This window comes from Anolis carolinensis, chromosome 1 (genome assembly GCF_035594765.1).
Source record: "Anolis carolinensis isolate JA03-04 chromosome 1, rAnoCar3.1.pri, whole genome shotgun sequence".
Taxonomy (NCBI): domain Eukaryota; kingdom Metazoa; phylum Chordata; class Lepidosauria; order Squamata; family Dactyloidae; genus Anolis; species Anolis carolinensis.
The window spans coordinates 60611270-60624184 of NC_085841.1; the positions used below are offsets into that span (position 1 = coordinate 60611270).

General features: G+C 39.3%; 1 protein-coding gene across 2 annotated transcripts in view; it reads right to left on the reverse strand.

Annotated features, from left to right (window-relative positions):
* The window catches only part of tbce (tubulin folding cofactor E), a 31383-nt gene that overhangs the window by 1570 nt on the left and 16898 nt on the right, over positions 1-12915 (reverse strand). For both annotated transcript variants that reach the window (XM_062975374.1, XM_062975365.1), the window contains exons 8-15: positions 11132-11208; positions 8681-8776; positions 8301-8365; positions 8136-8200; positions 7000-7152; positions 5441-5594; positions 3106-3174; positions 1024-1083 (exon numbers count right to left, since the gene is read on the reverse strand). In XM_062975374.1, the coding sequence (XP_062831444.1) occupies positions 1024-1083; positions 3106-3174; positions 5441-5594; positions 7000-7152; positions 8136-8200; positions 8301-8365; positions 8681-8776; positions 11132-11208 (739 nt within the window). The remainder of the gene's footprint in view (positions 1-1023; positions 1084-3105; positions 3175-5440; positions 5595-6999; positions 7153-8135; positions 8201-8300; positions 8366-8680; positions 8777-11131; positions 11209-12915) is intronic.

Here is a 12915-nt window from a genome sequence, read left to right on the forward strand (position 1 = left end):
AAAAGGAAAAAGCATTCAAAATGTAAAGCAGCAACAACAGTAGTAGCAGCAATTGAGAAGTTTCTTGAGCATAGCAGCAGAGCAAATGAGCTGCAGCAATACAGGAGCAGAGTCAAGCATTAAAAGTTATAAAAGACTTCATTGAAAGAACTACATTCTTAGATAGATAGCTTGGCCTTGATTTACTTTTCTAACTCAGTGGAGACACCTTGTCTTTCTCCATGCTTACAAGAGAAGAACAAAATGGAGGACTCAGGGGCTTGCCATGTGCTCAGACAAAAGGCATGTCCCTTCAGTCTGACAAACAGGAGATAAGAGGAGAGAACAGAGTGACAGGCAGAGAAGCCAATGGAAGAAAGGCCAACTAACTCATCTGCCTGAGTCCTTGAGGAGGACTATAAACTTGTGCAGGATGTGGTTGAGTTTCAACAAAATGGAGAGCCAAATACCTATTATTCTGAGTTACCAATTTAGTACCACTTCGACTACATTGATCTCTTGACAGAGGTGTTAGCAAGTTGGAGAGACATCCAAAAGCCTTTTTCCCAGCATTCCAACTTTACATGAGTAAAGTGCTTCAAGAAAAAATATTCAATCACATGCAAGTGTCTAACAAATGGTTTACCTCAGATAGGTTTATTGACTTTATGTTGTTGTAAGTCGCCCTGAGTCCCCTTGAGGAGATAGGGTGGGCTATAAATAAAGATTATTATTGACTAAACAACACAAAATCCTGCAACAAGATCTCAAAGCAGGGATTGTCCTGTACAGACTCCAAAGGGAATATTTGTCCTTCATGGCAAATACTCACCAATACTATTTAAAGTAGTGTGCAGGATATGTCAAAAACACATATAATTGCATGATTAATGTGCTTTTATTTAAAATAATTATGTTTTTTAAAATCCATATTTTTATGCTACTGTTTTGTTCTGCTTAAAAACAGCATCGTTATTTGAATATGAAGGAAATCATTCTGACATGAAAAGACAATGAAATGCAACATAGATTCCTACACTTTACCTGGTAGTTTCTTCTCTATGGGCTTCTGGTCAGGTTTATCAGGGCATTTAAAGGTCAAAGCTTGAAAAATAAAAGAATAATTTGTCTCAGTACAAACATTCAAAATGCCTCTAGCTACAAGATATAACCTTAGAATCAAATGAAAAAGCTTGCCTTAAATCCTAGTACACTGGCATTGACAGCCAATGTGGACAGTGAGGAATTTTGAAAAAGTGTTCTTAAGACAATGGACAACTCCAGGCTCAGAGTCCAACTTGGGAATTCCCGGAAACAGAAGGACTCCCATTGCTGTGATGAAGTTGGATCATTTTATCACAGTGCAACCTGCACTGTGCCAGAGTATAATGGAGACAGCCAAAGTTATAGTGCCCTACTGACTGTTCTACTAAATACATGAAATAATGCCTTTCTCCTACAGATTACTACACTTAACAGCTTGTACTCCTACATTTCCCTTTTTCTTGGCAGAAATCCTAAGCATTATGAGAAAGATATTCACACCAGAGTAGACCCTTATGACAGCTGCAAAATCCAAGTACAGTAAAGCCCCGCTCATCCGGGCGTCTGGGCTATCCGAGTGAGGGATGGAGGGCGGGCTCGCTGGCTGGCTGCTTTGCCAGGCCGGCACCGGAGCTGCTGGCCCCGGCATGGTGAAGGAGCCGAGCCACGGAGGGCGGGCGAGTGAAGGAGGAGGGCCGCAAAGGCCCTCCCCGTTCACCTGTTCGCTTGCTGGCTCTTTCGTCAGGCTAGCCGCTGGTGCTGCCGGCGCCCGGCCTGCCGAAGGAGCGAGCAGGTGAACGGGGAGGGCTGCAAAGGTCCTCCCTGTTCACTCGCTCGCTGGCTCGGCTCCTTCGCCACGCAGGGGCCGGCAGCACCAGTGCCCGGCCTGACAAAGGAGCTGAGCCAGTGAGTGGGTGAATGGGGAGGGCCTTTGCAGCCCTCTCGGTTCACCCGCTCGCACGCTGGCTCCTTCGGCAGGCTTTGCCGTAATCCCTCCTTATTATCCAAGATATTCACTTATCCAAGCTTCTGCTGGCCCGTTTAGTTTGGATAAGCGAGGCTCTACTGTAAAAGGGATAGTGATGTATGTTTACACTGCTTCAGATGTTCATAGTACCGATTAATACTATTTGAGCCATTAAGTAGAGGAGTGAAGGGGGAAACTGCAGTCAATATCCTCATATGCACCAGATAAGAACAGAACATGGGAGGCTGAGGCTTATCCCTGTACTCCTGTCCAGAGCTGTGCACCAGCAAGCAACCCTGAGATGAAATGCTTTTATTGGGCTCTGATTTCTCTCTTTTTTTGGTTTTTAAATATAAATAACAATGTGTATCATTTCTATGGTTTCCTTCTTGCTTTTCTTTTAAATTTGTCAGCAAATGTTTTTGGTTTTCCTTTTTAGTTCACTTTCAAAGTTTAAGAATTGCATTTTCCTCATGTAGACACATTTTTATTATTACTGTACTTAGATGAAAGTAGTAACTTTCCCAGAAAGCACAATCTTATGCAGGCCCCAATCAACATATTAGGGGTTGAATTGACAGTCTCAACTAAAGTAGTACAACTACCGAGCCAATTATTTGATAAGTCAACATCTCAACATTCATATAAATTCTATTCAGTTAGAAAGTGTATAATAGCTAAGATTGTCAACATGAATCAGGCCTAAAACCTATTTTAAAAAACAGTACTTTGTGACTGGCTATTTACATTTAAAAGGTCATCTATTTAACCTAAGAACCAAACTGTCTTGGTTCCTACTGCTCATTCATCAAGGAACCTGAATATTGCAAAAATAGAATAAATGTTGTCATACTGTCATATATTTGACATAAGAGAGCACCTGGGATATCACCCAGTAAATATACATACTGGCAATGAGTGTACATATGCACACAGACTTGGCTAAATGTAATGTGTGAACACCTTCAAAATGAATGAATTTTGTATATTTATATACTGTGCAAAAAAGTTATCAGTATCAATCTGCTAAGCATGTGCAAGAAATCTTCTAGAAAACTTTACTTGCTTTGGATACCAATAGAAACAATTCACTGTTGTCATTAAAACTGTGTTACCTAGCAGTTGATTTTTGAGAGAGAAAGGCTGTTCTTTTTTCAGCTCTCCATCTTCAGGCACACCGTATTCTGTTAGGGAAAAGCAACCAAAATAAATGCAGTATTTATTTATCGAGAGAGTAGTTTATCTGTGAGATTATATTCTCCACTTTGCTGGAGAGCATGAAAAGGCAGATTGGAAAGATTATTTTTCTTGGATTGTAGCTTTCAGAGAAGGCACAACCCTGAAATACATAGATTTCTCCATGGCTTCTTTGTACATGTAACTCGACTGCTGGGCACTTTACCAGACAGGGCAACTAGCCAGACGGCAATTCTAGAGACGCAGTCTTTTGTAGGTACTCTTGCGAGACAACTGAATTCCTACAATACCCTTGATATGAAGAGATATTTTCTGCTTGGCTGGAGCATCATTTGCCAGGACAGAATCGTACCAACATTGCTATGAACTTTTGCTTATGAGACTCACTGTAGCTCTAACATTGCTTCCATACCACCCCAAATGTGAGCACTGCTTTCTACTGACTTGTCAGGGGGAAAAATAAAACGTTCTTATATGCAAATTCCGTTCTAGAGTTGTGTTAGTGTAACAAACCTAACCCCTCCATTTTGTGTGTTTGCTTCAGAAATGTAACATGTTAGATATGTTGCCAGGCACGTTCTGGGTTCCAAAGTAGCTGTTTCCCAATATCTTTGTATCTTATCAAACTATCCCTGCCTGCAATAGGAGGAAATGTTAGTCTGAGATCAGGAGTGTAAAACCCATTTCCATTTAAGGACACATCAGCCTTATGGTTGCCTCCAAAGGATTGGTGAATCCATGGATAGAGAATCCATGGATGCAGAGGGCCAACTCTATATATATATATATATATATATATATATTCTGCTGGTCAGTACTCTTTAGATTTTACACTGTTTGGATCCCCAGATGTTATTGAACAACAACATCCATCACTTTTGATTACCCACTAGATGGACTGGGGATAATGGGAATTGAAACAAAACAGCACTTGTGTGTCTGAGGTTGGCGAAAGGTTAAAGGACAATTCTGTCCTGGCTGGACAGCAGTACGTGTGAAAAAGATCTTGGACTCCTCGTGGACAACAAGTTAAACATGAGCTAACAATGTGATGTGGCTGCTAAAAAAGCCAACGGGATTTTGGCCTGCATCAATAGGGTATAGCGTCTAGATCCAGGGAAGTCGTGCTCCCCCTCTATTCTGGCTTGGTCAGACCACACCTGGAATACTGTGTCCAATTCAGGGCACCGCAGTGAAGGGAGATGTTGACAAGCTGGAATGTGTCCAGAGGAGGGCAACTAAAATGATCAAAGGTCTAGAGAACAAGCCCTATGAGGAGAGGCTTAAAGAACTGGGCATCTTTAGCCTGCAGAAGAGAAGGCTAAGAGGAGACATGATAGCCATGTACAAATATGTGAAGGGAAGTCACAGGAAGGAGAGAGCAAGTTTGTTTTCTGCTGCCCTGGAGACAAGGACACGGAACAATGGCTTCAAACTACAGGAAAGGAGATTCCACCTGAACATCAGGAAGAACTTCCTGACTGTGAGAGCTGTTTGGCAGTGGAACTCTCTGCCCTGGACTGTGGTGGAGGCTCCTTCTTTGGAGGCTTTTAAGCAGAGGCTAGATGGCCATCTGTTGGGGGTGCTTTGAATGCGATTTCCTGCTTCTTGGCAGGGCGTTCGACTGGATGGCCCATGAGGTCTCTTCCAACTCTACTATTCTATGATTCTAATATCAGGCATCATATAGCCACAAGCCTTCTATCTAAATGCAAATGCCAGTATCCTGAACAAACTGCCGCCTTCCAGTACCACAACTCCCATCAACTCTAGTCATGTTGACTAATGATGAGGAATACAGGAGTGACAGTCTAGCATCTGGACTAAAGTGACATGGTGGGCTGGGATTCTGCCTGTGGATTTTGAGTTTCAAACATGTGTCCTAGACATATTCCACTTCTATTCCACATAGAAGAATGCGGATGTACAATAATGTAGAGCTGCTACTCAAGCTGTGTGGGGCCTCACATTCCAGTCTCTTATCACAAAGAAATCACATAGGGTGGCAGATGAATGGGAACAGTGGGAGCAAACCAGACTGCTGTCGCCAACTGACATGGCACACTGCAAAGTGAAGTATGGACCAACTCTAACTCAGTTACTACAGACCCAAAAAATTGTCTTGAAATAAGGGTGGGTAAATTGCCTGAATCCTCGAGTGGTGTTTCACTTCATAGCACACACAAATTTTCTAAAAATATGAAAGGAAGGAAAAAAGAACCTAGACTTACTTTATATTGGAACTCTACTTACTCTCACAGAGAATTTGGAATCTGGGATGAGCAGAAAGAAACTCTTCACTTGGGTTGTTCTTGTTTGGATCTTGGTTACCACCAGCCTTTAACCAGTCAATACCATATTTTTTTCTATAGTCGAGTTCTGCTCCTCTTCTTTCCTCGGGGAAGATCTGTGGCAAAACAAGTATATGTATACATAGCACCACCAAGATTAATCAAACCAATTGCTAACTATAATTCCTAGTCACAGGCAGCAGAAGAGGATAAAATGAACTGCTGACAATGAATGGTACCTATAAAGATCAATCTCCTTGCCTCACTCTGAGCCTGAGGGAAAGCCATTACCATTGACTTTAAAAGACATTACCTCACGTTGGTGGCAGTTATGGATTGAGATGTTAAACGAATCCCACCGCTGCCACCAATTTGTAAACCGCCTTTCAAATATGGAGGGAAGATATGGTTGGAGTATATATATATCAGGAGGATTTGGAGGGTAAGGAAGGATAACAAAACTGATGAACTTATATGAGTAAATATGGTAACTTATATAGGAAAGTACGGTAACTGCCACCAACGTGAGGTAATGTCTTTTAAAGTAAGTGATGAATAGTCAATGGTAATGGCTTTCCCTCAGGCTCAGAGTGAGGCAAGGAGACTGATCTTTATAACCAACAAAATTCAAGTTTATTTGTACAGAAACGTGTGGTTTCAATATATAGATGTTTCAGGATCTTAAGTTACAGCGCAGTCTTGTTTGAATGAATATTTCTTAAACAACTTCTTTCAGAATGTAATAGATTATATCTTCAGCCTTTCCCTGAATGACATTAAGCTGCCGTCTGCCTGTGTAAACAAGCCTAAATTTCCTAATTTTCCAAGCTTTAAAAGAGAGCTAACTCCAACAGCTCCTACTTCTTTAGAAGTCTATCTAACAGCAGTCGTTTTTTTCAAAAGGCTCAGCTTTAACTGCCAACTAAGCCACACCCCCTTCTTCTCCAAGGAGAGGCTACGTTGCTATCGCAACCTGCTGTACACTGCTTCCACAGGCTTCTGTGTGAGACCTGTCTTCATCAATACATAACTCCCCTTTTTTCTTTTTTAATAAACAAATAAAATCATATCAATAATTCCCATTAACTCATAACATCCTTACAGTACCATAGCCATGTATATGGCTATTTAGCCCAGTTTAGAGAAAAGTAGGAAGTGCAGAAATTGGAAACAGAGGAAGAGAAGGCACAGTAGGAACAATAGTGAGGCTACTAGAGCAAAGCTCTAGGTGTTTCTGGATGCAAAATCTGCAGTATGGGTAGCTTAATGCTATTACTTTGGTTCAAACTGTTTTGTAACTGGAAAAAAAGTGATTCACATCTTCAGAAACAGAATGCTCTTTAAATGACAGAAACAGTTTGCAACATCAGAATATTGTTCCTGGTGTTAGTTCTTTGAGTTTTTAGGAAACACATGAGACCACAGAAAAAGAAAGCACATTGTTTATGATTTTGTGGCTGTAGTCCTCACTGCCTTTCATATCCTGTAGTGCTACTTGCTTGAAAATAAAAATAAAAATACCGCAGACTTGTTCAGAAAGTTTAACTGTCCTATTTTTGCAATCAGCAGCTGTTTCACAGTCTCCATATTTTTGTCTGTTTCCATCAACGGATTATTCCGACAATCCAACGAATGAAGATTTTGTAGCTTATCAAGTTCATTGATAACTGACCACTGAAACAACAAAATGGAAAAATGTGGCAACATCAAATGGCCAAATCTGAAATAAGCATTTTCTTCTCTCTACTCAATATAACGCTATAGAAAATGGCCAACAGTGCTGTTATTGTAATGATTGTTCAACTGTGGCATATTTTAATAGTTATTGTATAAATTAGCAATATACAGAATGCCTTGTTGCTGTAACTTTGCTAAGATGAAAAACCAAAGGAATAAAATTATTTTTGGTTTTATACTGGCATAATTACAAAAAAGCCTAAATGTCAAAATTTGGAACGATTTCAACTCTGTTCCTAGAGAACTGAAGTAGGGAGTATTTGGCATTTTGCAGTAAGAAGTCCCAAATATAGAAAGTCCCTGTTAGTTGTTCTTAACACTAGCTCTGGTAGTGAGCGTGGAATTATTCTCACTGCTTTACTTAGGAGTCTCATTATTAGGATAAATAATACATTTTGGTTAATTTGTCTTATTTTTAAAAAGCTTTATGAAAACAAGAAAGCAGCAAAAGTGGTTTTATCTTTTTTCATCCAGATGCCACACTGAATACGAAATTTCTACATATTACTATACATAATTCATTTTACAAAATTAAGGATACAATAATAATTTACTACTGCTAAAAGGAAAGGAAAACAAGCAAAATATGTTTAATAAAATCAGAATGTTATGAATACATAACTCACTATGAGGTACATATAAAGCTTATATGGACTGGCCTGGCAACATTGTCTCAAAATGTATATACTCTCATGAATTCTAATGCCAATAAAAACACAGGATACAATCCTGTCCAAATCAGTTCTTTGTACAAAAATGCATCAGCAAATTAACCGACCTAGCATTATCAGTTATCATGAGCATAACCAATTACTTCTAATTTTTAAAATTTTAAAGCTGCAAGTATTGCAGTATGTTCTAGTTGAGTATTTTTGAGAAATCTCTTCAAAACCCAATGCATAGCACCACATTTTACTTACTTCTACAATTCTATTGCACTTTACTCCAAGATGTGTTAAGGAAGGAAACTTGCTAGTTTTGCAACCTGCCCAAAAATGGAGACAGAGAAGGAAAAGAAATTCGTAAGGTAATAGAGAATAATTAAAGTAAGAATAGAAAAATGGAAAAACATTTTATTTACATACCAAACCCAGCATCAGGAAAGTGTATTGAAGAAATTGCATTGTTTGAAAGTATGAGTGTTTCTAACCTGAAATGTAAAAGTAGAGTACGATTTTTAAGCATGGATTTTAAATGTAGAAGCTTGTGATTATTATTAATCAGAACAGAGATTGTAATATGGTGAATAGCTAACTAAAGCTCTTCAATACATATTTAAAATAAAGTGTAGCGGTTTCTTTCCTATGAAAAGAAACCAGGGAGAAGACATTACTTGAGAAAATTGCTTCAGCAGCAAGTGTTGTAAAGCACTGACACTTCCCCCATATTGTGTTCCACAATATGCTTTTACTCGACCAGAATGAACCATGACTAAAAATTAAGAGCAGTAACATACAACATTTACCTGGGGAGATCTGCAATTAGGTGAAGTTGATTTCCATCAGTTAACTGATTGTCAGAAAGGTTTAGCCATTTCAGGTTATGTAAGGTATCAATAGGTCTGTGTAAAAAATACATTTAAGATTTTTTTAAAGACTGTTACAAATCATTTGCTGTAAATATATAAGGAACAGATATACACTACCCTCAAGTCAGATGCACCATCAAATCTAATGCGTACTTCAATTTTCAAAACCCTAAAACCAAAAAAGTATTTGCTGGCAAACGTAAATAGAGACCGCATCTCCCCCTATGAACCCGCATGTTCTCTTCGCTCGTCGGGGGAGGCCCTCCTCTCGCTCCCACCACCCTCGCAGTCGCGGTTGGTGGGGACGAGAGAGAGGGCCTTCTCCGTCGTGGCCCCCCGGCTTTGGAACTCGCTTCCTAGAGAGATCAGGCAGGCCCCTACCCTCCTCTCCTTCCGAAGAAGCTTAAAAACCTGGCTCTTCCAAAAGGCCTTTGACAATTTGTTGTTGGACTGATCTATCTGCCCATTTTATAATAGCCCCATTCTTGAGGTGTTGCCAATGTTATTTTGCACTGTATTGTCCATTTCAATCGTGAAATACCTTCCCCATTCCGGCACATTCTGTACTGGGTTTTATGAATTAGTCTTCTGTTTTAATATTGTATGCTTCATGTCGATTTTATCGATTGTTTTACTGATAATTGAGGTTACTGTTTTATCATTGATATTTGATTGTTTTATCGGGCTAGGCCCCATGAAAGCTGCCCCGAGTCCCTTCGGGGAGATGGAGCGGGCTATAAAAATAAAGTTATTACATTATATTATTATTACACTGCAGCAAAAAATAAACTCTTTGTAATTTAGCCAAAAAAGGTGTGCATTATAGTTGCTGCCTGATTATAATTTCTTCTTTCAAAAAAAAAAGTGTTAGAACACCAAAGCATTCAGTAATGGAAAAGAAAACCTTAGGATGCATCTATGCTGTAGAATGAATCCACTTTAAATGCCCTCGCTCAATGCTATGGATGGGGTTGTGGGGGCTGTAGTTTGGGATCATGGGGACCGCCAAAGAATGCCACTGTCTCACCAAACTACAAATCCCAGGATCACATACCGTAGCACTGAGTCCTGGCAATTAAATTAGAAATGTTCCTCAAATAGGAGCTCCAGGTGCTCCTGAAGTAACTTTTACTTTTGCTTTGGCTCAGGACTACGATTACCCTATGACACAAATCTAATGCACACCCTAATATTGGGAAGGTAATTTAGCTAAAAAAAGGTGAGCATTAGATCCAAATAAATATGGTAACTTTCTTTGCCACACTAAACAATATTAGAGTTGTTTTCTGTTCTGTTAATTTTCTGATCTTCTTTATGTAGCATTAATCACAGATTATAACATGTACAGTACTGTATCCATCAATCTATTTGTGCTTGAAAAGGTTGTCTAACTTCAGCAGTTCTTACGAGATAAAAACAAATACCTTCTAAGATAATGCAACAGTTTTCCAAACATTTCATATTGGTGACATACGTTTTGCGACACAGTAATTCAGTTTTTCTAGCAAACCCAAGGTTAAACCAATCCATAAGAGATATGAATATATACAGAAATTGTAATAATGAAATGTATGACACAACATATGTCATGAAAACTTTTCATTTATATTTTAAAATAATATGATTTGTAAGATGAACATACATTTCTGGATTTTTATAATTTCTCATTAATTCAACCTACACATTGCAGCCGACACACTAACATGTCGCGACACAGAGTTTGGAAAGTTCTGTAATAAGTAATAGTTACTTCACACAATCCCAAGTCAGACAACTGATTCATCTAAGCTCAGTATCATTGACTCTGTTTGGCAGTGACTTTCCAGATTTTGATGGATTAGCTTGTCAACAACAAACACAGAGTTGTTTGTAAACAGTATTTCTGCCCAATATCTGTTTTTCTAAGGGCTCCTGCTCTTTCAATTAGATAACAGCGGGTTGCTAAAAGGTGTGTGCAAGTAAAAAAGGGGGTGCACGTGTGATGTTTCTCCTTACATCTTCACATAATTACATCTCAACCTTTATGAGAATAGTGCATTTTAACTAGATAATTAAACAGTGAGTAACACTCCTAATAAGTAGGAGAGGTTCTCTTATTTGCATAATACAAGCAAACAAATAAAATTTAAACTTAGAAAAACATTCTTATAGAACATATTTTGAATTTTAACTACACTGTTATTGTTTTATGTGCATATTACTGATGTATTGTTCAATTGCAGAGACAAGGTATCCGTTTAATAAATAAAAGATAAATGCATTTTTAATATTCACATGCATAAGTAAGTATCCACTTTTAGAAGGACAGATACAAAAATGGTGTGTAACATTCAATATCTTAATAAGCGATACCACAAGTGGCTGCAGCATTTACAGTTACCCTCGTACCTCTCCAAAAGCGAAATCTCATTGGAAGCCAGGTAGAGTTCTTCAAGAGCCGGCCACCCTGTAGCACATAAAAGAACCTAATAGAAAAACATCACTTAGTACAAAAGTTGCAGGGCATATGCCTTGACAAGTACACAAACAAAGTAACAAGAATGCAATTAATATGAGCCTGTCCAGATTTTGATCTAAGGAACTGAGAAATCTCTCCTGCATCCGGATGTCTTGAACTAGTTCTGCTAATTATAGCCCAAAAAACACTATACAACTGAGATCCAAACTATGCGAATGGCCGTACCACCCCATTCAAGCCTTAGTCTTCAGGAGATGGCCTTGAATCCATCCTACTTTTACAGACTCATTTGCTGAGTATGAAGAAGACAGCCTTCCCGGCAGCTTCTCTGAGGATATGGGGACAGCCCCCCTAAATGGAGGCTGGTTGCTCTCTCTCTCTGCCTTCTTTAAGATGTTTTCTAGTTTTATGCATAAATAAATCTACAATTATAGTGCTTTAACAATTTTTAAAAGAATTATTGCCAATATACATATTAACATACATATTTTACATTTGTTTTAGACTTCAAATAATAATAATAATAATAATAATAATAACTTTATTTTTATACCCCGCCTCTATCTCCCCAAAGGGGACTCAGGGCGGCTTACATGGGGCCAAGCCCGAATAAAAACAATAGCAATATAAAACACAACAATAGACAAAAAACATGCACAATTATAAAAATTTAAACATTAGCCAGTAAAAACAAATGACAAGAGCTAATAAAAACATGGATTAAAATGGAGAGGTTGTAAAAGTAGACTGGGTAAGGTGCACCATATAAATATTGTAAACATGAGGTGACTGATAAAGTGCTGCAAATTCTTGGAAGTGCAAATTGGGATGGGAATAGACCCTGTGTCTTTATCAAGGAATGGTACAGGAATGGTCACAGATACAGATTGCTATGGGGATGAGCAATCTTTAACTAAAGGCCTGAGTAAAGAGCCAGGTTTTCAAGCTCTTTCGGAATGCTACCAGGGTGGGGGCTTGCCTGATTTCCCTGGGGAGCGAGTTCCAGAGCCGGGGGGGCACCACGGAGAAGGCCCTCTCTCTCGTCCGCACCAGCCACGCTTGTGACGGAGGTGGGAGCGAGAGGAGGGCCTCCCCTGACGAACGAAGAGATTGTGCAGGTTCGTAGGGGGAGAGGCGATCACTAAGGTAGGAGGGTCCCAAACCGTTCAGGGCTTTGTAGGTGATCACGTGCACCTTGAATTGGGTCCGGAAGGTGAATGGCAGCCAGTGGAGCTCCTTAAGCAGGAGGATTGACCGCTCAAAGCTAAGCACTGTTCATATGAACACTAAAGAGTTCATTTGCAGATAGAAAAGGCTTAGATCCAGATAAATCTATGTGCAATGGTCTGGCAAAAACTAGTCTTCCCATCAAATCTGATCAAAAACCACCCTTTCCCTGCAAAAGTTTTCTTAAAGTGAGTCAAAGGAGCAAGACTGAATGGTGCGTATTGCAGTGAACCTGCTCACAGCAATTTTCAGAAATGCCTGTTTCCCGTTCTATCCATAGTGTTTCAGCTCATGCCATTGCCACGCCACCTCCACAAATGAAGAGGCCACACACGATTGGATTAACTAAGGGCAATTTTTATTATTGTCACCTAATTAATTCACTAGAACCCAATCACTATGTAGACTGTGAACATATCAAATACATCATGCTGTGAACTTGATGAGGATAATTTTTCCAAATTATCAATTTCTGCTTCCCAATTCC